Source organism: Dermacentor andersoni, chromosome 1 (genome assembly GCF_023375885.2).
Source record: "Dermacentor andersoni chromosome 1, qqDerAnde1_hic_scaffold, whole genome shotgun sequence".
NCBI classification, from domain to species: Eukaryota; Metazoa; Arthropoda; class Arachnida; order Ixodida; family Ixodidae; genus Dermacentor; species Dermacentor andersoni.
This window is the reverse complement of record NC_092814.1, coordinates 141,709,401-141,737,309: the sequence shown is the minus strand read 5'-3', so window position 1 is coordinate 141,737,309 and position 27,909 is coordinate 141,709,401. Positions and strand designations below refer to the sequence as shown.

At 46.8% G+C, this 27,909-nt stretch overlaps 2 protein-coding genes across 2 annotated transcripts in view; one reads left to right on the top strand and one right to left on the bottom strand.

The window, feature by feature from the left end:
* The window catches only part of LOC140217366 (uncharacterized), a 188,850-nt gene that overhangs the window by 96,213 nt on the left and 64,728 nt on the right, over positions 1 to 27,909 (bottom strand). The gene's annotated exons all lie outside the window — the stretch shown is intronic.
* On the top strand, positions 1,849 to 6,493 carry LOC129380601 (uncharacterized). Its single transcript, XM_055062101.2, has 4 exons — positions 1,849 to 2,146; positions 3,536 to 3,625; positions 3,760 to 3,903; positions 5,822 to 6,493. The coding sequence occupies exons 1-4, from the start codon at positions 2,111 to 2,113 to the stop codon at positions 5,867 to 5,869; spliced, it is 318 nt and encodes a 105-aa protein (XP_054918076.2). The 5' UTR covers positions 1,849 to 2,110; the 3' UTR covers positions 5,870 to 6,493.

The window sequence follows — 27,909 nt, the reverse complement described above, 5'->3', positions numbered from 1 at the left end:
GAGCTTTGATGCCCCACTGTCCCTTGGATGCCCAGGAGTTCCTGCGCCGCCTAAATTATTAGAATCTCAGGTGCTCTCCTGAGACTTCCGTTTGTCGGTTACATGCGCCCTACAGCTGGAACAGTACTTGTAAAAAAACCCCGATCTATCGTCGCGACGAGAAAAGCACCCCGCAACGAAAAAACCGCCCAGCGGCTTCTACAGCGCCCGTGCGAAGAGAATTACGGAATGCCAAGGAGGAATCTGACCACAGCTTCGGGCTCCTAACTCGTAACCTCGTCGAGTGACACTCCTGCAACAGGCGTGACCGCTGAAAACCGCATACCGCCGGAATCATCAACAGGATCATCCTTCGGTTGCATAACTGCCACCTGCACGGCCAAAATTGACCACACCCACACCATCCCGCAACATAGAATAAAGAACCAGCTTATCAAGCCCTAACACACGGCTGCACGCACACCACCATATTAATTTCTGTAGGAAATTCGATGCACACCACATCACCAAACTACAAGGGAGACGCCATGCTGCTATGCTGCTACTGTTGCCAGATTAAAACTGACTACTGCCACCAAGTCTAGCAAGCGTCTCAGGAGCTGGCAACCACAGCGCGTAGCAAAATGGCGGCGCTCTTGCGGTTCCCGATTTCAATGCATGGGCCCTATGAGTAGGTTGTCCTCTAGAATCAGTATAGTAACTTTATGATAGAGCCAGTATAGTAACTCTATGCTCACTGGCAAAGCATGCGCCACCCCAGCCGCTCGTCCCACTCAACCATATTTTAGTGCACTCTACTAGGCGCATCAAATTTTGGCGACCGGAAGTCGGATGCAGTTGAGCACTGATTGGTCCTCGCTTCCCGCCTGCGTTCCACGAGGAGGTAGCGTCACGTGACAATCTTGAAGCCTAGTCATAAAAAATTTCGAGGAATGTGATGATGGGAAATATGCTTTTACGGGATAGGCAAGCAGTAGATTTACTGGGCTCGCTTCGGTTGCGTCTGCTGCGAGGATTTCGCAATGCGGGCACATAGTAGGCGTGGCAAACGCACGCCGAGATTAGTGAATTCAAGTGTGTGATGCAGCTGAGTCTGTGTTATGTCAGTCAGGCAACGCACCGAGCCACCACGCGGCTCGCCGCAGCAGACAGACGCCAAGGCTGTAGCGAACGAAGGCATCGGCTAACCGGCATCGCGCCCAACAACCCGGAAGGACCACCTCAAGAACGACTGGTTGCGTTACTCAGGGAAACGAGGAAAGCTTTCGCCCTGCAAACGTCTGAAGGCAATCAAGCCGCCCTTCCGACGGTGATTCGTCACGTTTGGAGACGCGTTCTGGGAAACAATGACACCTTTCGCCCCCACAAAAATGTGCAGGAGATTAAGCGAGCGTACAGGGCCCGAAGCAACTGCTTTCTCACGGGAAAAAAATCGTCTCGCATCCTTCCTAAGAATGGACTGGCGAGCCGGGGACTCCGAACATATTAGAGCCGTTCCAGCTCATAGTTAAGGTAGGCGGTACCAGTCAACGCTGTCGTTCTGCTCAAAGTCATCGGCCTCTCAGCAGACGGTCGAGAATTCCCGTAAGCAGTAGGTACACCTGCGTGATGAAGTGTTGTGTGCCAGGATGCCCTAATCGAACAGAAAATCGGCGTGATGTTTTGTCCTTCCACAGGTAAGCACAATGAACGTTTTTTATGTATGAAAATGGAACTGCAATATTCGCTAGTGACTAAGTGCTCGCGTGAATTAACTGACGAAATAGTGTGATGTTGTGCTAAAAAGAAGTGCATTGTGGTGTAAGACCTACGAAACTATAAATTTGCCCTCGATAGATGATATCTCCAGAAAGAGAAATAGAAGTGTTGGTTCTGCACTATATATATATTAGTGCCAACAATTGAGTCGCACTTAAGTGGAAATGTTGGCGCAGAGTAATTCCCATTGACACTGAAATTGTGCACTAGGTTTTCAAGGCAACGTGACCTAAGAGAAGAGTGGGTCCTAGCAGTGCGCCGCTTATCTGCGGGGGCACCATCACAATGGAGCAGTGTTTGCTCGGAGCACTTCAGCGACGGTGATATTGCGACCAGAGGCCAAGGTCACTTGATGGCGAATGCAGTACCATCGCTCGCGGGCACCAAGGTTTGTGTCGACACTACATGTCTGCTCGCAGTACTAATTTTCTGTTTTTCCGTTCGGTTCGGTAGAAGTTTATTCATCGAATTTTCAGAGGTTCAAAAGCCCGTAGACCCCGGCGATCTGCTCAGCCTACTGGATGGGTTTCATTGTACAAGTTTATTTGCACATTTATTTCATTTGTAACATTGTTGCAAATAAAATAAATTCGAATTGAAACTCCTTTAGATGATGAAGGGATTCAAGTCATACACTTACACTAAATTTTCTGGCTCTTTCTGTTGCAAAGTTTGTTAGTCGAATTTTCATATTTACTTATTTTATTACTGTGGTAGAGCCATCTCAAAATATATGCCTCAATAGTAAAATGTACCAGCTATATCACTGATTGATCGCATCTTCATATTTAAGGAACTGCGCAAACTTTTTCCAAAATTTTCATTGTATTGCAAACTGCATGTCAGGCCATTTAAAACTCTCAGTTAAAGAAAGTACTGCTTTAAAGTTTTCTAGATATGTTGAAACAAAACATGCTATAAGATGCTCTATATCCCGTGATTTTACTTGGACCTTAACAATGCGTAATCAATGGTGCAATACAAATCAGTCATTTTTTTTCCAACTTTCTCACAATTCCCATTAAGTGTTAAATATTTATTTCTCCTCAAAGTACTTTTATCAGCTAGTATACACTCCTACAGAGCCCACGATGAGAAACTATTTATTGTCGAACAATTAGATGTCTTGCTGTAAACATTATTGAGTGAATATTGTATGCCATTCTTGTGCCTGAAAACAATTAAAATTGCAATAAAACTAATTAACTGAAGAACCATGAAAGACTAGGCTTCACATAGCATATTAAGTTTTGCAATAGTCAGTAAGAACAATAATATTGTAGGGAATGTACTGCGTGTAGTAGCTGTGCTTGTGTGTGCAAAGTTCAGTCATATCATGAATTTGTTTTGCATAAAGAAATCTTTCAAGGTTGTACTTGGGTGAAATACCACTTTTTTTTGGAAGATATGGTGTTGGTCGACAAATTTTAAACAGGTAACTGACAGTTGAGATGAAATTACTCAGTTGTAATTTAAGTTACGCGAGTGAGCATTATGTATGTGTCACAGCTATGTCTCTCATGTATTTGTGCAAAACATGCACTGCGAAGTTAGTACAGCTCAATTTTCCCTGAGATTCAATTTGTTGTTTGTGTATTTTACAACCACACTTAGATAGAACATAATTTTCTGCACAAGTGAATGTGGTGTGTACGGGCATCATGCACAGATCATGCGGGGCCTTTTGCATGACTCTGCAAAGGATGTGTAAATTCATTCCACAGGAAACGTTATCATTGGATCTTAAAAGATGTGGTAGTCTATTCTTTAACTGCAGACGCTTACAAAGGATGGTGCCACATCGATGAGTGAACATTCAAGTGAAGCAGCTTCATCCATTGGAGCATCGCAGCATCAAGATGAGCCAGTAAGTTGATGCACAGCTGTATGCAGCCATAGCTGTATGCAGCCAGCTGTATACAGTTTGATCATGCCTTTTTCATGACTGAGGTAGACATCCTCCAGTATTCCTGAAGTGAAGTACGTTTTTCTTGTATTCAGGCAGGTCTCTTTCAAGCCACAATGGATATCGACATCTCTGAGGGCTTGTCTGATGGGCTAGCAGAGGGTGTTGCTACATCTGCTAGCCCGTCCTTCACTGATCCAGACATCGCTGATGAGCCTTCCGAAGTCCAACATGTCCCGGTATGTTGGATTGTGGTAATGATCGCAGTGCTTGCTTAACAAACGTTTTCTTATGTGTGTGTCTTTGTGCATTCATGTTCAGCTCTGCTTTGCAAAAATCTAGGGTTTCTCTGTAATACATATTTTGGATTTCACTTTCAAAGTAATTATTGCCGTTTCAAAAATGCATATGAGACTTTGTTATACAGTTTTTGTAAGATGTCTTCGACAAATTTAGAAAATCTAATAGTTATGCTAATAATTCAGAGAAATAATTGTTCAAGCTATCATGAGCTGCATTACAGCCCTTTTGTGACGCAAGTGAAAAGCATACTCCGCGAGTTGTGTGTTCAGATTTCATTGTAAACACTGGGAAAATCAAGTGCTAATTAATGAAAGCCATATATGCTTCATCATAACTTCACTTTAGTGAATCTAGGATAAGTACAAGATAATAAAATAAAAAAAAATGTGCAGCAAAGCAGTGTGATGCAAGATGAAAAGCTACTTGTCTTTTTTTTTTGGTAAAGCTGGCACTCCTTGCACTCCTTCAGCCATGTCCTCTCATTACACGCGTAAATAGCAGCCTTGCTAGGCTCCAACATTTACTACAGGAATAAAATTTATAACATGCCAACTGTGCTGATAGGCTTGATCAACATCATTTTTGGACAGCTAGATAAAAAATACAGTACATTACCACGGCCACTGATCCCCCTAACAGTGTACTGCTTGCTGGTATTTATTCCGCTTAAATTTTAAATCAAGCCGATGGTCTCGCTATTAGTCCTGGGTTTTAGCTTGAACTGTGCATCTGGTATTTTGTTAACACGGTCAGCAATATCAACCGCTGTTGCAATAAAGAGTCACTCATCCTTGCGCTTGATGTATTTTGTCCAGTCTTCCAGTCGAAGGCCTACCATTTATTCGTTCGATCGATTAAGATGAGCCATTATAGAGGCAGACAAAAGTGGTCTTTTGTGTAGGGCTATGAGCCCAGCATATTTTGCCCACTCAAACTAAAAGGCTGCTGTGAAGCATCCCGCGTTAAACTATGTTGCATTGGCCTTTTATGGCTTAGTTGTTTTGTACTTTTACCTTTACTGCCTGGGCCCAAATGGGCCTGCAGCATTTTGCAAATAAATAAATAAAAAATAAATAAATACATAATGAATAAGTGACACTAGCAAGCTCGTGCGTATGAGAGTTTTATGCCTTCACAATCTAAGTTCACAAAAGTGCAAACGGAAACCGTTATGAGCAAGGTAATGACCTAAAAGTTAGCAATATATTCTTCATAGCTTCCATAAAAATGCATGCCACGACAATTCAGTACAATATAAACCGCTGTCGCAATAAACAGTCACTCATCCTTGCGCTTGATGTATTTTGTCCAGTCATCCAGTCGAAGGCCTACCATTTATTTGTTCGATCGAATATGATGAGCCGGTATAGAGGCATACAGAAGTGGTCTTTTGTGTAGGGCTATGAGCCCAGCATATTTTGCCCACTCAAACTAAAAGGCTGCTGTGAAGCATCCCGCGTTGAACTATGTTGCATTGGCCTTTTATGGCTTAGTTTTGTACTTTTACCTTTCCTGCCTGGGCCCAGATGGGCCTGCAGCATTTTGCAAATAAATAAATAAATAAATAAATAAATAAATAAATAAATAAATAAATAAATAAATAAATAAATAAGAAGTAAGTGACACTAGCAAGCTCGTGCGTATGAGAGTTTTATGCCTTCACAATCTTTAAGTTCCCAAAAGTGCAAACGGAAACCGTTATGAGCAAGGTAATGACCTAAAATTTAGCAATATATTCTTCATAGCTTGCATAAAAATGCATGCCATGACAATTCAGTACTTTGTTCTGAGTACGTGATTTGTGTCATGTTGGTTGCTCATGCACCTGTTTTTTGTGCATGTGATATTTTGCAGCCACAGCCAGCGGAAGACACGCCTGAAAAGGCCTTTCTGAGGCACTAAGTAATTCGTTACTCTCAAATGCAAACTGTGACCAAGAAGATCAAGACTCTGCAGCAATCCTTTCGCCGGCTTTCGCATCAGGTTTCTCATCTCCAAGATGTCATAAAAACTTATCTGACAATCGTATTCTAGCAAATGAGGATGTTGCCGCGCTGCAGATTGGGCAAAAAACGACTTGCTCATGCATCAACTGACACGTAAGTCGGGTGCAGCAGCATCACCTGTTTACTTACCAGAGCTCAGTGAATTCGCACTGAATTTGCATTTTAATTCCCCTCGAGCATACCGATATGTACGAGCTGTTTTGGACACATGCCTCCCGTATCCAAAGACACTGTGTAAATGGCATCAATCCATTGATGGGGCTGCTGGCTTTTCGAAACAGGCACTGACTGCATTGGCTATGAAGGTAAACTAAAGTTTGTAAAACAGGCACTCCCCATTATGCAATGTGGTTGTGAAAAAGATGGCCATACGGAGACATGTGGAGTGGGATGGAAAAAGGTTCCATGGATATGTTGACATGGGCATTGATGTCAATGATGACAGCTTTCCAGTTGCCAAAGGAGCATTTCTTTTAATGATTGTTGCAATAAATGGCAGATGGAAGCTGCCAATTGGCTACTTTCTAGTGGATTGCCTTGGTGGTGAGCAGAGGTGCAGTTTGGTGCTGCAAGCTCCTAGCTTTGCTCACGAAAAAGGTGCACACATTGTGAGTTGGACCTGCGATGGCGCTGCAGCGAAATTGTAGATGCTGCACAGCCTTGGCTGCAAGATGAGCCTGGTTGAGCTGGATGCTTCCTTTCCTTATCCAGTGACAAAAAAAAGCCTGTCTTTGTTATGTTGGATCCCTGTAACAAGTTGAAGGTGCTGTGGAACACCCTGTGTGATAAAAAAGTTATTGTCAATGTAAACAAACAGTTCATATTTTGGAAACATATTGCTGAGCTCCATGAAATCCAGTACACAGAAGGCCTACATTTGGCAAACAGACTTAGACACGCACATATCAATTGGAGAAACTAGCCCATGAAGCTCTCATTGGCGGCTTAAACGTTTAGTCAATTGGTAGCAGATGCTCTTAGTGAATGCAGAGCAGGAAAAATTCCAAAATTTTCAAATTTTCAAAGAAGAGTTCATCAGACACGTCAACAATGAAGTTGAGATTTTAAATTCGAGACATCCGAGGCAAGAAGGATGGAAAAGGCCGCTGTGTCCTGAAAATATGGCTCGAGTCACTGGGTATGTCGAAGAACTGAAGGCGTACTGTTGCTCACTCAGGGAGTCTGCAACTGGTAAACTAATGACAGAGACCAACCGAAAGACAGGCTTCATTGGCTTTGTGGTGTGCTTAACAATGCCGTCCGTCTATACAACCACTTGGTTAGAGAAAATGGCCTATTGACATGTCTTCCTACTCCCTAGCTCAGTCAGGACCACCTTGAGCTACTTTTTGCTGCAATAAGGTCATTTGGCAGGTGCAATGACAACCCAACAGCAAAGGAGTTTGCAGCAGCATACAAGTGTCTGATCGTTCACAATGAGGTCAAGGACATTGATGGCGGATATTGCTTGCTATTGGAACGCATCGAAATTCTCTTTGTAAGCTCCTCTGAAAAACCATCCTCGATTGACGTAATTAACTTCCCTGTCCCTCAGAGAAGCCCTGGAGCCAGTGAACCACTCACGCAAGCAATTTTACAAGATCATGGTTACTCTGGTGACCCAGGCAGGGTGTCTGAGCTTTGAGATGCAATTGTTGCGCGCATAGCCGGCTTTGTAGTTCGCAGCTTACTGCATCACCTCCAGTGCGATGAGTGTGCTTCTGCACTAAAGGTGTCAACTCCGCCATCCATGCCTGCATATTCTCTGATTCGGCGAAAAACGTGAGGCAGACTGATCTACGCTTCAAATGATGTTCCGAACATCCGCAGACAATGTGAGAAAGAGATGCGTAGGGCTCTGGTGGGCTCGCTACTGCCGTCCGAAAGGCTTGCAGCTAAAGTTGCAGTGGCCACTATGACAACCTTTGTCGGCAAGAGCTTTTTTAATGTGTTAGATCGGCATATGCTAGAAAATCATTCACTTGAATGCCCCTCATCTCATCTTGTGAGGGCAATCAAAGACAAGTACTTAGATGTGAGACTGCGCTATGTTGCCAAGATGACAACGGAACGTCTCCATCAGGAAATAATTAGGCAAAAGCACACAAAGCTGGCACAGTTCAAGGGCCAATAAATCTAGAAAATGTTACAAAATTTGTACTTTCATTGGCATATGATTCACAACTACAATTTCCATATGTTTAAGAGCATGACATACATGTAGGTTTAAAGGCAACTAATGTTTGATTAGAGAAGAGCTGAATCATAAAAGGTTATGTTTCACAGGCAAACACCATGCAGCGGGTTATCAACCATGTTGTATTACAAGGCTCGGGGTTAAATTAGACCGCCTGAGCTCCTTCAATTGGCAGCCAAACAGTAGAATGTCCTTTTTTGAATGTTGCCACAACAATGTGTGGCCACTAAAGTGAGCATAGTGCCTGCAACATCATGCAGAGGAGCAGGATCCCTTTTGCTGACTTATATTTCTTTTTTTATCATCTACTGTTTAGGACCGACTGCTCTTGGCAATAACATAGACAGGGCAGTGCTTCGATCACTGAGAGTGCAAAAAGAAATACCATTAAATTAGAACCGTTACATTATTGCGAACATGACAGCACAGTTCCACAAGCACTGTGGCACCATGGCAGTCAGTAAACCTAGCTTCTGCATGGTGAACCAAGCTGGTGCCTCTTGTAGAGAAATATAAACCTCGCATTCACGTTGGTGATTTGCCGTGGCTGCACACAAAGCATGGTTAGGGTGCATGAAGCTTCCCAACCTATCATTGGCAAGTAGCATTGTGGGTAGAATACAACTGACTCAACATGCAAAGAGTCAAAATTCCAAAGCAACACATGGGCTCTAAGAGATGCCACAGTGGTGGGCTGTGGATTAACTTTTACTGCCTGGAGGTTCCTCAATATCTAAACTCAAGTACACAGCCGCTTATCCATTCTGCCCTCGCAGGAATGCAACTACACCTGAAATCAGGCCCGGGACTTTGCACTCGCAAAGCATTACTGCCACTGAGCCACCATGGCTTGTCATCTTATTTAGCTGCTGCGACTCGCAGCGCAGGAAAAACAGCGACACAAGTTTCCTCGCGGTAAATCACGTTCGTGATCGCTCACACAATTAGTCTCGTTATCTATCAACTTCAGCTTTCTCACAAGATTCTATGTGAAAGCGGTTGTTTTTTTGAATGACTTAGTAAAGCGCATATATTATTCAAGAGCCTTGTATGCAGACATCAAACTTTTATTGTGCTTCACTGGACAAACATCTGTTCTTTTTTTGCGTTTTACCTGCTCCTTTTTCCTCTGCACGACAGCGCATATGTTACCTAGCTTATTGGGAGCAGTGAAAGCAACGTTAACATCATATCTACTTGCCACTTTTTAAGCCTGTGCGATACTGAATTACTGTACGGAATAGCCACTACTCTTTTTTTGCTATTACTGTTTTCTGTAATCACGTCCGTCACCCTCGAAACCGACTTCTTTAGGCGTTCAGCCACAGTGGTCACTGCTACGCTAGGATAACTTGCTTCTAATAGGCGCCGGACCTGTGCATTAAAACTAGCGCTCATTTTGTGCATGCAGGACCTGGGGAGAGAAGACTTAAGGCACGACATGGCCATTCCGTTTTTTTATTACTTCGGAATGCTTGGATTGAAAGTTTAACAACGGCTTCGTTAGTTAATTACCTTGTGGAGCATAAACTTAAACCAGTAATATCTGACAAGGAAGGTTGTTTCGTAATTATGCCAGATGATATGTTTTCAGAAAAAGCGATTTCAGCACTGCCGCGCCCGCTACTTCTGCCGGCAGGCCTAGGGGCAAACGCCTACAAAACGGGCTAAAATATCTCCTCCATAGTGCCTAGGCAGAGTCACATATTCAAGGAGCAAAAGTCCCCACATTTCCTCTCTTGCACCCGCTCTTACTCGCGCATGCGTACAAACGTCCGGCGTCTCCTCAAGTGCCACGCCCCACTGTACCTACTAGCAATAGTAAGTACGCCGCCGCTCGAAAGGAAAGCCTCGCAGTTGAGGAAAAATTCGTCCCAGTCCGGCACTCAAACCCGGGACCACCGGCTTTCTGGGGCAGCCGCTCTACCAACTAAGCTAACCAGGCGGCTAGCAGATGGCAGGGCGAAGTCTAACTTATCAACAACTAGAACCAATTGCAAGAGTTTGACGTAATAGTTCTGCGGAAACCCGCAAGGTGGCGAGAAGTAAGAAAGGCTGCCCCGGAAAAGTGGTGGTCCCGAGTTCGAGTTTCGGACCAGCACGAATTTTTCTTCAACGGTGAGGCTTTCCTTTCGTGGAACCCGTATGAATTTCCTTTATAGCAACTGCTACGATTGGGTGGATGTCCCATTTTCTCTTTAATAATTACTTTCATCCTATACAGCGTGAAATCTCATACAATGTTTATTGACAACAAAGGTTCCAACCATAATTTCATATAACGCTTATGTTTATTCACTACACAGCTCACAAACAATACTGAAATGTAAATACCACCTAAATTCCTATTGGCTGCGATTCTACGTCACGTGCGCGCCTCGACGGAGCAGAACAGGTGCAATGGAACACCTAAAGCCACCGCGCTGGCGCGCCAGGTGTTGCCGGGATGGGAGAGGGCATCGCCACGACGCCACGTCACCCTCGATCTCGGAAGCCTGTGTTATCCGCGCGCGTTCATAGTCCGCGCAAGCTCTTGCCGGTGCTCTAACTTCGCCTCGGTAATCGCTATAAAGAAATTATTGTATATAAAGAAACAATATTCGAAGCGATAAACGTTGGCGCTAGCGAGTTTCGAACCTACACCCACACGCTCAGAATACGAGTGTGTTTCCCACTGGACTAAATCAGCGCCTCCTAGACAGCAAGCCTGTGCACTCTGGTTTATGACATCATGCTATTTGGACCGAAATTTCCGTTGCCATGCTCGGCGTGACGAAAGCGAGGATGTCAAAATTACCGCTGCTTACTCGGGATCATCTCCATCTCCATCTATGGCAGTCGGGCAAAGTGCATGACGTCAGGGATCGAAGTGCACCGGCCTTTTGCTATCTAGGAGGCGTTAGCCAAGCGTCTCAAGGCGCCCATTGCCCGCCTGGAATTCATCTGTCTAAGGACTGCTCAGCGGCGTTCAATTGGACATTAATGCTTTCGCATTCACAACCCATAAGAAGTGCTTAGTTGTCCTCGGTTTTTCTTGTTACGTAGAGGAAGAAGTGAGCTTACTGGAACTGTTTTGTCGGTTAGCATGGAACGGTTACATAAATTCATTCACTGCTGTTTGCACTGGGCACACATATAGCATTCGTATGCGTCCCCAAACATATGCGCCGAGATACTGACCCACCGAGCAACAGCCAGCAGCTACGCCAAACAAGGGAAAGAGGAAAATAAAGCTTCGTTTTAAAAGTGGGCGAAGCTTCTTCAGTAAACAAGGCGAGAAGCAAGGAGCAGCGCATTGGTTCCTTGTCGAAGCTGTGCAATTTAGAATTCCACATGTGGTAGTCGGCCTCTACTACGTAGAGCCTCTCCAGTGACAGAAAAAAAAATATTTTTCTGTTCACATGGATCAGTTTCACACGTTTGTCACAAAAATTTTTGAGCAATAAATCATTCCTTACTTCCGTAGACCTAGCAAGACTTCAGGGATCCATCGTTTTATTTGCATTCCACAGTGCATGATGTTTAAATCGACGTGCGCTTGGTTGAGTGCCTTTGCTATACTCTACACCGGCAGAATCTTATTACGTTATGTTAATGCTGAACTCCACATGACAACATAGTTTTTTGTTTGATGTCAAATGACCCCATCAGCGGCCTTGGCGCCGCTAAAGTCGGTCGGTCGGTCAACGGGCTGGTCGGGTCGGGTTGAGTCAGTGTTTACAGCTTTATTGCGAAGGATAGTTTTGCATTCAGAAGGCACGCAAACGAAAATCCCCGAAACTCATGAAAATGTGATGTAAAGGAGCCCCTTATCGCACGTCAGTAATACATGCGTAACAAATCAAGCATTAATACACGAGGTGATAAGAAAAGGTAATACACATGGTGATAAGAAAAGTCAACGACGGGGAACTACGGTTAAGATAAATAAAAAAAATTAAATTCTGGGGTTTTACAGGCCAGAATCAGGATATGATTATGAGGCACGCCGTAGTGGGGTTCTACGGAAATTTCGACCACCTAACGTTCCCTAGTGGCAGGAACACGGATGTTCTTTCGCAATTGGTCCCCATCGAAATGCGGCCGCTGCGGCCAGGATTTGAGCCCACGACGTCGTGCTCAGCAGCGCGACACCATAGCCGCTAAGCCACTACGGCGGGCGGATAACGTGAATATATTTTGTTCAATAGTTTGCAGATCCTGGTTACGATGATGAGGACGAAAAGTGAAAACAACTTAAACGTCTGTAGTAAATAAACAAAACATTATTTTCGTTGCGACATGTGCTCAAATACTTGCTGACATAAGCTTGTTTTCCTTTAATTGATGGAGCTCGGTGTGTTACGCTCACTGAAGCATCATCATCATCATCATCATCATCATCATCATTTGTTTTGAAAACACATATGCACTCGATAGGAAAGGGAAACCGAGGAGCAGGCATGCAACTGCCATCGGAAGGGGCACAACGCGTCCCTACTCTTCAGAGAGGAGGAGACAGATACGTAGAAATGGAAGACATGAAGGAGGGGAGGAAAGAGGAAAAAGAACGAGATGACAAATGTCAAAGAATAAAGCAGAACACACACAGTACGGGTCACGCACAGTAGGCCGTGCTACTATGGAATGTTAAAATAGAAGAAATAGTGTCTGAGGTCTTGTCATTTGAAAACACAAATAAGCTACAAACGTGAACCTAAGTTTGTTCTAGAAAAGTGAGGAGAGCGCGATGAGCCTGATCGCATCGAGACGAAGAACTACTGCACAATGAACGCGGGACACTGCAATATTAGGTGCTCAAGTCCACACACACACACGCACGATGTCGCATTTTGCACACACCGAGCTGTCGCTCGTCGCTGTAGCTTGCAGGCGAAATGCGCTCGCTTGCGAACGCCCGTGGCTCAAATGAGGAATATTGAAGACTGGTTTTAACCTCGCCTTAAATGCAGGAAATAACAGTGAACCAGTTAAGACCTTAAAGGGAACACTTCGCGCGTCACCAATTCCACGCCTTGAGCAAAACAAGAACAAGGTAAGAGCGGGAGCCAATGTTTCGACAACGGGACTTGTCTTTTTCAAGGCGACATATGTTTTCGGCACGTTACAGCTCAGAGAGCGCGCTGTCACGTGGTATTTTTTAAACTCCGCGGGCTTTCGTTTTTCCTGAATAAAAACGGCCATGCTAAGTCTATCTCGTTTGAAGTGCCTGGATTGGGCAATATTTGTGGAGCTCCACAACTTTCCTATTGATGCCTGAACGTTTCAAGCTATATTTAAAAAGTTAATTATTTTATCTCGGCTAATTAATAAAGAAAGATGAGCAAGAAATGGTAACAACAACCACGCGACTTCTGAAGAACGCATAGGTTTTTTCAAAATGTTGGTCCAAGTTAGCTGGGACACCCTGTATATGTGCGATGCTTTTACGCTGATTACACATTTAAAGTAAGCGCCCGCGTTGTCTCCTTTCTTGCGTGTGTGGTTTTGGCGCAAAACTCGTTGATTACACACACACACACACACACACACACACACACACACACACACACACACACACACACGCACGCACACACGCACACACACACGCACACACACACGCGCACACACACACACACACACACGCGCACACACACACACACACACACACACACACATACACACACACACACACACACACACACACGCACACACACGCACACACACACACGCACACACGCACACGCGCACACACACACACACACACAACACACACACAACACACACACAACACACACACACATACACACACACACACACACACACGCACGCACGCACGCACGCACACGCGCGCGTACACACGCGCACACGCGCGCACACACACGCGCACGCGCACGCGCACGCACATTGTTACGCGCAAAGGAGACCGTTTATAACCCTTACGAATGAAGGGGACCGTTTACTTTAGGTCGCGAAGGCGAGCGCAAGAGCGGCCAGCTGGTTAATCAACTGAGCGTCGTCCTCTTCCTTCCTCCACTTCGTTTTCTTCATGCGTAACATTCCTCTCGTCGCAGACGAAGCCCGCCGGGCGAGTCAATCCATGTGTCTTGACGTGAACAATTTCAAGCGGGCGACATGGACCACTTGTGTCTTGGCAGCTCTTCTACCACTCGCCGTGAGGCGAGCTATGTTATACGTGACTTCCGTGAGTCTGTTAATAACAACAAACGGTGCATCGTAGGTGGCCAAAAGCTTTTGGCATAACCCGCGTTTCCGTACATGGAGTCCACAGCCAGACTAAATCACCAGGGCGATAGGTTACCGGACGGTGGCGAATGTCGTAGCGTGCTTTTGATCTGTCCTGCGATGCCAAAGTGCGAAAACGAGCAATACGACGAGCTTCTTCGGCGAGGCAGAGAGCCTCGGCGACAGTGGGATTTTCGTGACTGCAGAAGGGAAAAATAGTGTCGATTGTGTACCGGGGTGGCCGTGCGTACAGCAGGAAGAAAGGGCTATAGCCGGTGGTCTCGTGCTTGGCGGTGTTGAACGCGTACGTGATAAAAGGCAGTACGTCATCCCAGTTCTTGTGGTCGGATGAAACATACATAGATAGCATGTTTACAATTCTTCGGTTGGTGCGCTCCGTAAGCCCATTAGTTTGTGGATGGTATGGTGTCGAGTGACGGAAGTTGGATTCACACAAACGAAGCAGCTCCTCTACAACGTCCGCTGTGAATTGTCGCCCACGGTCGCTGGGGATCACGCGAGGCGGACCATGTCGCAAGATCACATATTGCAGCAGGGATGTTGCAACGTCAGTGGCAGTTGCGGAGGGCACGGCCGCCGTCTCACAGTAGCGTGTGAGGTAGTCGGCGCAAACAACTGTCCAACGGTTTCCCTTGGCTGATTTTGGAAATGGGCTTACAAAGTCAATGCCCACTTGTTGGAAAGGCGTGCTTGGAGGCGGGATCGGCTGCAGGAGACCAGCTGGAGCAGTAGATGGCCGTTTGTGGCGCTGACATTGCATGCAGCTGGCCACATACGTCTCAACAGAGTGTCGCATTCCAGGCCAATAAAAGCGTTCCTGAATCCGGTAGAGCGTCCTCGCCGAACCTAAATGGCCAGACGTAGGGTCGTCGTGCATAGCACTCAGAATCGCTGTGCGGAGGTTCTCCGGTACCACTAGGAGAAAACGTGCGCGAGTGCCGGAAAAGTTCTTCATATACAGGAGTCCATCACGTACACAGAAATGGTTTGCTGTCGTCGAAGCGAAGAGCGGTGTTAATTTATCGTCTTTTCGCTGCTCGGCTTTGAAGCAGTCGAAGTCTGGAAAACGCGGCGACACAGAAGCCACGAGGTGATCGAAGCCGTCGGCGTCACAGTCCGTAGTGCTAAGTGGCATGCGGGAGAGGCAGTCCGCATCAGCGTGTCGTCGACTGCTCTTATAAGAGACGGTGAAGCTGTATTCTTGCAGTCGGAGCGCCCAGCGCGCAAGGCGGCCACAAGGGTCACGATGATTCACAAGCCAACACAATGAGTGGTGGTCGGTGACCACTGTAAAGGGGCGTCCATACAGGTAAGAACGAAACCGCTGAACCGCAAATATTACCGCGAGGCATTCTTGTTCCGTGACAGTGTAATTCTGCTCGGGCCTACTTAATGAGCGGCTTGCATATGCGAACACGTGTTCGCGGAGACCGTAGCGTTGAACTAAGACGGCACCAATACCTATGCCACTGGCATCCGTATGGAGTTCCGTCGGAGCTGAAGGAATGAAGTGTTGAAGAACCGGTCGTGACGTCAGCAGGAACTTCAGCTGACGAAAAGAAGAGTCGCACTCCGGAGTCCACTCAAAGGGGGCGTCCTTTCGTAGCAGGCATGTCAGCGGATACGCGACGTCGGCGAATTTAGGAATAAATCGGCGGAAATAGGAATAAAGCCCCAGAAAACTGCGGAGCTCCTTGACAGAGCGCGGTGCACTGAACGCTTCAACGGGGATCAGGGCGGGTGCCTGGGGATCAGGGCGGATGCCATCCTTGTCGACGAGGTGCCCAAGCACAAGGGTTTGGCGTTCACCGAAGTGGCATTTCTTGGAGTTTAAAACTAGACCAGCGTTTCTGATGCAGTTCAGGACAATATCCAGACGCGAGTTGTGTTCGCTGAAGGTGCGGCCAAAGATGACGACGTCGTCGAGGTAGCACATGCAGATGTTCCACTTCAAGCCGCGCAGAACAGTGTCCATAAATCTCTCGAAAGTTGCCGGAGCGCCGCACAATCCAAATGGCATCACATTAAATTCGAAGAGCCCGTCAGGGGTTACACAGGCAGTCTTCTCCTTGCCGTCAGGATGCATCGGAATTTGCCAATAGCCGGATCGTAAATCTACTGAGGAAAAGTAAGAGGCGGAATGAAGGCAGTCTATTGCGTCATCAATACGTGGGAGTGGGTACACGTCCTTTTTTGTTACAGCATTCAAACGGCGACAGTCGACGCAAAATCTCCAAGATCCATCTTTTCTTTTTGACAAGAATCACTGGAGCTGCCCACGGACTCGCTGACTCTTGTACGACTCCCTTTTTCATCATTTCGTGCACGATATGGCTTTTGTCTAATCGGATTTGCCGAACCCGTGTCGATGGTATGGCGCGTTCGAGACGCAGGCATTGCAGGTATTTTGTCCTTCTGCGCAAAGTCGAAAACCGAAATGTGCTTCGAAAGCACACCCACTAACGTTCGGCGTTCACTCGTGCTGAGCGATTTGTTTACCATCGACAAAAGGGCCGTTTCCGAACTGTGGCCATCAGGTTCTTCCGGCACATCTGTAAGTTCAGCCACTGATAAGGATGAGTGTTCCCTGGCGAAGGCTAATTTCATGCCGTCTGGTAATATAACAGGCTCCTTAGAACAGTTTACGGTCCATAAGCCAGTGCGTCCGCCTTTTATCGACACCACACAATGTGGCACCAACGCATTCTTCTTCACACAGTTAAAGTGTATCGGTTCTACGGCAGCTTCGAAGCTGTCGGAATCGGCGCCGCAACAGACAACGGGAACGCAAACGGTAGATGATGCAGGCATGACCGTATCGCCACAAACACACAGTGTAGCTTCGCGATCTACAGGATTCTCCAGGAGTCCTGATGGAATCCTACCACTTATAAATACCTTCCCTGTGCGGCAGTCGACAGTAGCACCACACTCCCGCAAGAAGTCCATGCCAAGAATAACATCATGGGTCGACCGAGGAATAATTACAAACTCTGTCGTAATAACATGGCCTCCCAAAAACACGTCAGCACTACACACACCAATAGGTCGCAATGGCTCGCCACTCACTCCACAGAACTTTGAATCTTCATCCCATTTAAACAAAACCTTTCGCCCTAACACGTGTTTAAAAGAGACACTCATGACCGAAATTGTTGCGCCTGTGTCCACCAGAGCCATCACAGGGACATTATCTACAAGAACGCGCACTTTGTTTTTCAGCATCAACACAGGAGGTATTTTTGTCAGTAGCACGTCTCCAGCGACCTCACCTCCATCGGACGCGCTAGCTAGTTTTCCGGTGACGAAGGGGACGTGGTGCGACGCAGCGGTGAGGGAGAACGGGGAGCACGACATTGCGGTGGGGATGTCAAACTCCTGTCAGATGCCGGGGAGCGATTCCGGGAGCTTCTCGGCCAATACTCGTCGCCAGACGATACGTGTGCTGGCCACGGGGCACCGTGTGGCCGTTCGCAGGGCGGAGAAAACTCTGAGGGCTGGCCATACCACGTTGTCATACGCTGGTTACAAAACCGCGATATATGACCCGGGACACCGCAGGAATAACACACCGGGAGAGGTTGAAACCTTGGCTGTTCGTCGATGAAGCGGATATTATCATTTTCCCACGTGTAGTGGGTTGGTTCGTGGCGTGTGTCACGACGATACATCGGGCGTCGAGAAGGCGTGCGCTGAGCGCGTTGGTCATAGCGCGGAGTTGGAGGGCGTGTTGTCATCCTCGACTGTGGGGCTGCGCTGTACACTACGGCCGCTGCGGTAACCATCGGTTGCCAAGGGGCCGAATGTGGCGCCGTCATAGCCTCACGTGACGTGTACACACCATGGTGGTCAGCAGTTGAATGCAACAACTCTTCGCGGCGGGAAAGTTCCTCGCAGACAATCTGTCGGATCGTCGAAGGAAGGTCGAGGCAAGGACGCGTGTCCACACGGCAACCGTCGTAACGTTTGCCAACCGACCAAACTTTGGTGCAATCCGACGCATCTTGAGCGTTTCAAAAGTTCTGCAGTGCCGATTGACGTCGGACACAGAACTGAGGCTCTCCTTTCCAATTAGAAAATTGTACACATCCTCAGCCACTCCTTTCAGCAAATGTCCAACTTTATCTTCTTCCGACATGCAAGCACTGACCACCTTGCACAGCTTTAACACTTCTTCGGTGTATGTTGCGCATGTCTCACCTGGTAGCTGCGCCCGTTGCGACAGTGTCTGCTCCGCACGCTTCTTTTTGGTGACTGAGTCCCTAAACATGCCGTTAACTCGTCAACAAAATGTTCCCACGTCGTAAGCACGTCCTCGTGGTTCCCGTACCACACGAGGGCGGTATCGGTCAGGGAGAATACCACATTCGTGAGCTGAGCGGTTGCATCCCACCCGTTGGACTTGCTCACTCGTTTGTAGTGGACGAGCCACTCGTCGGCATATTCCCCCGCTTTGCCTCCGAAGGTGGGTGGAACTCGGCAGTATGGCAGTGGACTGCTAGGCGCTGCCCTCGGAGCGGCTACTTCTTCTGGCATCTCGAAGATGGTCACAGCTGACGGTGGGAGGCCGGCAAGTGGACGGCTTCGACGAAGCTGCGGCAGTGATGGTTCCGTTGTTGTGAGCGCTACCCTGCACCTCCACCACTTTGTTACGCGCGAAGGAGACCGTTTATAACCCTTACGGATGAAGGGGACCGTTTACTTTAGGTCGCGAAGGCGAGCGCAAGAGCGGCCAGCTGGTTAATCAACTGAGCGTCGTCCTCTTCTTCCTTCCTCCACTCGGGACCGCAAGCACGTTCACTGGTCTTCGTTTTCTTCATGCGTAACCATATATATATATATATATATATATATATATATTTAAGGAGGGTTCTTCTAAAGGGGAGTCGGGGTAAGGCGGCTGGGCGAGGCAACGACCGAGGTTGTATTAGCGGCGAGTATCTAGAATTGAAAAGGTGTGCTGTTCAACATCGGTGGAGGAAATGGGAGGTAGCGCCGTGTGTCAGCCGGTTAAGGTGTCGCTGCCGGTTCCATTTTTTCGTGGGGAGGGCCTGGACGAGGAGGGGGGGGGATTATCTGCTCCCCTGGAGGCCAGTGAACTATCGTCTCTCTGCAAGAGAGAATAAAAGAAGCGGCAGATAAGGGTGCTCGTGGAAAAAATTATTAAGATGGAATAAATATATAAATAGAAGAATAAAAGAAAGGGAGGCAAGAAAAGAAAAACAACAACAATACACTAAGCAACACAATGAAAAATAACTACGTGCTGAGGCCTATAGCTTGAAATATAGCATAGCGAATAGATTCTAAAGGTCCCTTTGAAATGCTTATGCCTATTTGTTACAATGTCTTGCACTTATGGATGACGTGTAATTCTGTGTAGTTTCTGTTTCGCACAGAAGGGAAATTGGGCTGCAGGATGTAAAGTTTAAGTTCATCAACGTTATGACCTGATTGGTTGACATGCTCGGCGGCGGCTTTAGGAAGCTCTTTAACTGTGTCCGCGCTATGTCCGTTTAACCTGACGTTCATTGATTGTCCCGTTTTACCGATATATTGTTTCTTACAGAAGGGACATTCAACCATATAAATTACATCGGAACTAGTGGAAGTAAAGCTAGTTTTCACTTCGTGTGTATAGCTATTTGCGGTGCTTTTGATTTTAATGTCACTTTGAAGGTGCATGCAACTATTGCACCTGGGGCGACAATATGATTTTATTCCGGGGGAATGATGTTGGCTGACTTTTGCGTGCACTAACATGTCTTTAAAATTCCTGTTGCGGGGCGATAGATCACCCTTGGTACCTTTGGTAACGCTTTTCTCAGACGCACTTGATAAAATTGGGGGGTATTTTCATAGAATGTTGGTTATGTTTGGGAGGGCATTAGAATATTTTGTTATAAAAGCTGGTAGTCTTTCAGATTCTGGTGCAGCATGTTTCTTAGCTAATTTCGGCTGCCTCTCCAATCTTGACCCGACGTCACAAGCTCTGTAGACAGAAACTTGTGGATAGTTTCTTTCTGCTGGCGTTTCTTTAAGCTCATTTAGGTGGTAGATATAATCGTTGTCATCGCTGCAGATTCTTCTTATTCATTCTGTCATCGTTGCAGATTCTTCGACAAAAATTCCTCGCTTGCACTGTCGCGGGTGATGACTGTTGTAGTCTAAATATTGCTGGCTATCCGTAGGTGTCCGGTAAAGTGTCGTTCTCAGTTTTCCATTTTCTATGTAGACCGTCGTGTCGAGGAAGCAGATTTGATTGGAAGAATGGTGAGCAGTAAATTTTCTGCGCGATACAGAAAATACAGAGAATCATACCTCGTCCATAAGTTCAATATATTGCAACCAATAGGCATAAACGTTTCAAAGGGAGCTTTAGAATCTATCAGCTATGCTAAATTTCAAGCTATAGGCATCAGCATTTATTTTTTTTATTGGGTTGCTTACTGTCTTGTTTTTTTCCTTTCTTAATTTCCTCTCTTTACCCGCCGTGGTTGCTCAGTGGCTATGGTGTTGGGCTGCTGAGCACGAGGTCGCGGGATCGAATCCCGGCCACGGCGGCCGCATTTCGATGAGGGCGAAATGCGAAAACGCCCGTGTGCTTAGATTTAGGTGCACGTTTAAAGAACCCCAGGTGGTCAAAATTTCTGGAGTCCTTTACTACGGCGTGCCTCATAATCAGAAAATGGTTTTGGCACGTAAAACCCCATAATTCTTAATTTCCTCTCTTTATTTTGTTCTTTTGTTTATATATTTATATGATTTCATTATTTTTTTCCACAAGCACCATTTTATGCCGCTTTTTTATGCCTTGCAGATTGCAGAGAGGCAGTAGTTCACTCCACTGACCCCCCTTCCCCCCCTTGTTGTCCAAGCTCTTTCCATGAAAAAAAAGGAACCTACACTGACACGTCAAGCGGCTGAAACCCCACGGCGCTACCTCACATTACTCTACCAACGTTGAATAGCACAACTTTCTTTTCACTCCTACACCTTCGCCACTAACACACCCTCGATCGTTGCCTTGCCCAACCGCCTTACCCACTCTCACCTTTAGAAGAACCCTACCTATATATTATGTGCCGTGGAAAGCATATGTTGTCTTAAAAAAGACAAGTACAGTTGTCGAAACGTTGGCTCCCGCTTTTACTTCGTTCTCCTTTTGCTCATGGTCTTGAATTTCCATCTCCTACCTTCTCTATGTTTTCCCTGCAGTTCCACAATTTGTGCGTGTCTACTTTGTGTGCGTGTAAAGGCTACATAAACACATGTCACAAGAATGACCTATAAGACAAATAGTTAATTAATGATGGGGTAGGTCGCGGGATCGAATCCCGGCCACGGCTGCCGCATTTCGATGGGGATGAAATGCGAAAACACTCGTGTACTTAGATTTAGCTTCACGTTAAAGAACCCCAGGTGGTCAAAATTTCCGGAGTCCTCCCCAATGGCGTGCCTCATAATCAGAAAGTAGTTTTGGCACGTAAAACCCCATAATTTAATTTTTAATTTTTTAAAACCGCATAAGTTTTTTGATGATGGGGTAGAGGAAAGAACTCGATAATACAGATTAATCGAAAATTGCACGCAACGTGTTTTCGATGTGCTCCTGAGGCGGTGTCGCCTGTCGTTGGTGATTGTATGTGATGCCATGCGACAAACACCGTTAGGGTGCTTGAAATACGTACACCGGTGTGCTCACTTTATTTCCGTAAGCGTTTGCAACGTAATTCTACTGCACTATAAAAACAGTTGCACCCTTCGGGGTGTGCGTATATTTGCGATAGAACAATAATAGTCATCTGTCTTGCTTGCGTTTCCTTTGTTGAAAACGCTGCGCACGTTACTTTCTTGTCGAGAATGCTCTGTCATGCTGATAACGTGCATGCAGTTCGTGACTTGAAAGTACCGGGCTTGCAGTGTTAAAGAAAAGAAATGCGGGCAGGACAGATGACGATTATCGTTGTGTGGCAAAGATACACCCCAAAGGGTGCAACTGTTTTTACACTCCTAAGCAATATTACACCATTTTGCCACACAACGATATTCGTCATCTTTCTTGTCCGCATTTCCTTTCTTTAACGCGGCGAGCCCGGTACTTTCCAGTAACGAGCGACATGCGCGTTATCAGCATGACATTGCATTCCCGACAGGAAAGTAGCGGGCGCGGCGTTTTCAAGAAAGGAAACGCAAGTAAGGCAGATGACGATTATCGTTGTGTGGCAGAGATACACCCCAAAGGGTGTAACTTTGCCTAAGAGTGTAGAGTGTGGGATAAGATAAAGGTTACATCTTTCAGACGGGATTATTGCATGGTCGTTGCGCACAGCAAGATGTGCCGTTTCCCCGCGACGCGACGCCTGAAATACGTCGGCAACGCGCGCCATGTGGCTACAGCCGCATGTTGCGCGCCACTCTATTCTTTCTATTTACTCCACACACTAAACACCTTACACCCTTACGGGTGTCAGAAAGAGTGTTTTATGTATTTACACTATCGTCACACCCGCTTAGCACCCATTTCACTCAAAACACCCTATATTAAGGGTGTATACCACAAATAAGGTGCGAATTTGGTCGAAGAAGGGTGTTATCTCGACGACTGAAGGGTGTTGAATACATTGATGCATAAATCTGAGTACACGAACGCGTATATGCCCGCGCATTGAATGTGTCTATGTATTGCATTTTTAATGTGAAAGCATCATATGTGCCATGAGGCAGGAAAGCTGGAGTTGTCTGCAACGAGTGGTACCAAAAATTAATGTGACCCAAGTGATCCAGAGCTTTACTAAGGTGCTGACGTGCTTTCTAAGCACATCCTCAGACACATTTGGTCAATGTAAGATTATAAGAAGAGGCTGCGCCGTCGAAGCAGTAATTGCTGATCCACAGCATACGCTCCACAGCATACGCTCTTACAAACGCAGCCTTCAGTCTCCTAATTTATTTCCACAAAACGTACACTGTATTTCAGTGAACTAAGTGGCGTGCTGAAATGAGGAAATTTTCACGCAAGAGATGGTGTCAGCCAGAATAGGTACGAATAATTGGAGATTGGTGGGCCAGGCCGTCGTCCTGTAGTAAACCACAATACTAGCTGACTCGGAGAATGCGTTCGAAAATCCTTAAATTTGGGAAAGATACTATAATTAAGCCACTTCCTCGACATTGTGTAGCCACCGTGGGATATCCTTTTAAACGATTCGAGTTAGTAATCAGACACACAAGAGCATAAAATTTAGGCTAATTTGCTTTTAAACCGACGAAGTCGGACGACTGACCCTAATCACTTACTTGAAGTCCGTCATCGAAACAGTTCATAAATTGTTCTATGAATGCAAAGAACTGATGCTGCTTATCTATTCAGCACAGTGAATTCCGGAGAATATCAATATGGAAACCGAAACGTACTGCGGAAGAGCACAACTGTCACTCCTTTGACGCGCATGAATGACGTGAATGCTTCGGCCTAGCCGTCGCACGAATAAGATGTGAGCGTCCTTGTCGAGCCACGATCTCGCTGAAACTTTACGCTGTGACCTCGGATGATTGCCTCGTTCGGACGCCGCGGGTGATCTGGTCGCACCTGGAGAAGAGCGCCGATCGTCTCGCCCACGGTCGTAATTTGTTCGCCGTACCCACAGTGATGCGGCACAGACAGCCTCCCCAAAAGTAATGCTCAACACGAAACGTAGTGGCTACTACCAGCTCACCGCTCTAGCTAGGGACCCCAACAAAGTGGCAGCTAGCAGGCGGCCACGCGAGCAAGCAAGCCTGTGAGAATAAACGGGTAGCAAGAGATAATTTTTTATAGTTCGACTGAGTTCGGCGCAGCGCGATGTACAGTGCTCAACGATTGAAACGCGATCCTCGGACAACATGGTGGCCAGTACTTTACTGCGCCACCGGTGGGCGCTGGTGACACTGAGACGGCGCATTTTTATGCCACATGAAATGGATGGATGGATGCAAAACTTTAATGAAGGTCCTGAGGTACGCGACTCGGCGCGCTGCGGGCCGCTTCCACGTTGGGACAGTCAGGCCATGCCCGACCGCCGCATCGTGGGCCTTCTGGGCAGCCCATAGTTGCGCCCCGGCATCGGTGCTCTTGATAGCGGAGAGCCACTTGTCCTCATTGATTTGGTCCGTGCCTCGTAATGAGAGGCAACGCCAGAGCATATGGTCTGGGCTAGCGAAGTCATTGCAGTGCCTGCAAGAACTAGTGGCATAGGTGTCGGTATATTGTGGAATAAAGCCGGGCTGGGATACGAGCATGTTTGCAATAATGTGAGGGTCAATGCCTTCGCTCTATTTAACTTCTTGTTTGGAAGGGGAAAGTCTCTCCTGCCGAGATAAAAGTGCTGCGTAATTTCATTGTATGTGGTCGGTTGATCTCTGCTCTCCACCACTGCGGGCCGGCGTTGGACTTCTGCATGGTCGCGGAAAGTGATACCTTGCGCCTTGGAGTGGGCCAGCTCGTTGAGGTTTGTGGGGTCTCCCATGATGGATCCCATGTTCGCGGGGAACCACGTGACAGTGTGGGTGGCGATGCTTTTGCCCTCGAGGATGCCACAGGCTTCCTTACACACGGCGCCAACGCTGAAGGCGCGGATAGCTGCCCTGGAGTCGCTGAAGATATTGACATGTTTGACGTCCAGGAGGGCCAAGGCAATGGCCACTTGCTCGGCCGCACGCGATGACGTGCTTCGTACCGAAGCGGCGTTAACGGTCGAACTCCTGTGGTTGATCGACACTACCGTGAAATTGTTGCTGCTGCCATACTGGGCCGCGACAACGAAGCAGCTGCCGCCAGGGAGTTCTGTCGCGCGGCGTAGGAGCGCCACGGCCCTGGTCTTTCTCCTTTCTACGTTGTGCTGGGGATGCATATTGCGCGGGGCGGGTGATATGATGATGTTATCTTTCTGCTCTTTCGGAAGGCCCTGGTAGGCGTCTTCGACAGCGGCCGGGGGGGTGCCCATCTCTGTTAGGAGTCGTCTGCCCGCCCTGGTGCCGGAGAGCCTGAGAATCTGTCGCTTTTCTTGTGCTTCTGCAATTTCTTCCAGGGTATTATGAATACCCAACTGCAGGAGTCGGTCGGTGCGTGTGTAGTTTGGTTGTCCGAGCGCGCTCTTGATCCCCCTCCTTATCTTGGCATTTAGCTTGTCTCGTTCAGCCCTCTTCCAGACGTGCATGGCCGCTACGTACGTGAAATGGCATAACAAAAAAGCGTAGACCAGCCTTATCAGATTCTCTTCGCTCAGGCCTCTCCTTCTGTTAGCTACCCGCTTGATTAGACCGATGACACTATCCGTCTTCTTTGCTAGTTTGTGAACGGTGATGATATTTGTGCCCGCCCCTCGAGTGTCATTCCCTAGATTCGAATGGACGCGACTTTGGGAATCGGATCTCCGCACTTGGTGTAGAGATTAATCACGATTGTAGTGGGGGGTTTCCAGTTCTGTGGTTTTCCGGCCTTTCTAGCTGGGCTGTAGAGAAGGAGCTCCGATTTTTTGGGGGAGCACCGGCGTCCTGTGTCTGTTAGAAATCGCTCTGTAGTGTAGCGCTTCCTGGACAGCGGCTTCGACTTGTCCGTCGAGAGAAAGGGAGGGAGGGGCTGCAGTTCCCCCGAAACGGCAAAGCAGTATTAATGATAGCCAAGTATGCCACAATTACACGAAGGAAGATTACACCATCGAGAGGACCCAGGGTGTGAAAGTAAACTGTCTCCTATTATGAGGTCTTGTATGAACTCATACATGTAAAACACCGTCACTTCAGCGCTCAATTCTTCGAGGTCACACGAAGTTACTTCAAGTGCAAGATATATATATATATATATATATATATATATATATATATATATATATATAAATGGGGTTCGGAAAGCTCGTCAGATCCCGCCCCCCCTCCCGGAAAAATGAAGAGTGGGTCTGCGGTTGCTACCTTTTTGTCGGTTTTTTACTCTGAAACCGACGACGATGCAAGCCAGCCCGGGACATCGATGGCCGCAGCCTGGCACGCCAAGCTGTAGTGCTAGCACTTAAATTTTTGTAGTGGAATACCTGTTCAATGAAAAATTTCGATTTTTTCGGAGCTAGTGCCAATTAGACGGCAGTACATTTTGTATATCTCATAGTTTAAAATTTTTTCTTAGTAGGTACAAGCGTGCCTTTACAAACGTTGTTCAATTTTATCCCACAATCTTGATTTTGGCAATTTATATCTTTTTTATGATAGATCTCGTTAATAAAAATTTTATGCGCGAAAAGTGCATTCATTGTGCCATTTTTTTAAGTGTTACATAAAATATTGAGTGCAGCAGTTCCTTCAGAAAAGAAATCCGGCGTAACCTACAACAAACACATATTTTCCCCCATGGTAGGGAAAGAGTTAAGTGAACTGTGGTCAACCACTTTTGCGTCACCTAGAAAAAGAAGTGACGACGGCCTTCGCTACCTTTTGAAAGCACCGACGCGATCGTGTGCTGCTGTTGCTGCTTGGCGGACGCCTTTCTTTAGCATGATTTCGGCTAGCTTTGCGTGTGTGTGCGCGCGTGCGCATGTGTGTGTGTTTGCCGGTTTGTATGTCCGGGCGTGTTTGCACGTGTGTCTAGTGAGTATGTGTATTGTGATTGCGTTTGTGTGTGGTTTCGCGCGTGTGCGCGTGTTTGTGTGTGGGTATCCGTGTGTGCGTGCACGTGTTAGCGTATGTGCGTGCTTGTGTGCGTGCTTGTTTGTGTTTATCAGTGCGGGTATACGCGCTTGTATGACTGCGTGTTTGTGACTGCATGTATGCGTGTGTGCGTGCGAGTGATATTTGGGTGCGTGCCTATGTATTACATACGGTCGGCAGAGCTTTCGTTGTAAGGCTGTTCAAAATTAGTACAGTGGGTGTACCCGCCCTGAAATACGAGTTTGGTTTCGAGCCACCCTGGAACATTGCAATATGACGCGCCGTTTCTCGGGAGAACCAGTGGGAAGGCGTCAGGTGTAAGCTTCCTCCTTTTACCCTCCTCTGCCCTGATGGATCCACATCCTTTATCGTTATTGTGAAATAAACGTTTCATCAACAGCATAAATAAATTAATAAGAAATCTGGTAGTGTGCTTCACGATTACTCTAATTTCCATCTTTGCGACTTGGGTTTCCCACTAGCCCACATTTCCGTTTAAGTAGACAACTGCTTAAATTGTTAATGGCTCATTATATATATATATATATATATATATATATATATATATATATATATATATATATATATAAACGAGATGAAAGGGGGTTAACCGAGGGGCCCGACTTTTATTAGTCACATCATGAAAAGCCAACAAACACTGACACCAAGGACAACATAGGGGAAATTACTTGTGCTTAATAAATGAAATGATGAAACGATAAATGACTGGAAATTTATGTGGATGAAAAAAACGACTTGCCGCAGGTGGGAACCGAACCCACAACCTTCGCATTTCGCGTGCGATGCTCTACCAA

Coding starts and splice junctions, on each gene's coding strand:
- LOC129380601 (XM_055062101.2), top strand. CDS start 2,111: ATGGCGAATGCAGTACCATCGCTCGCGGGCACCAAG. Junction 3,626..3,759: donor CGCAGCATCAAGATGAGCCA/GTAAGTTGATGC, acceptor TCTTGTATTCAG/GCAGGTCTCTTTCAAGCCAC. Junction 3,904..5,821: donor CCGAAGTCCAACATGTCCCG/GTATGTTGGATT, acceptor GATATTTTGCAG/CCACAGCCAGCGGAAGACAC.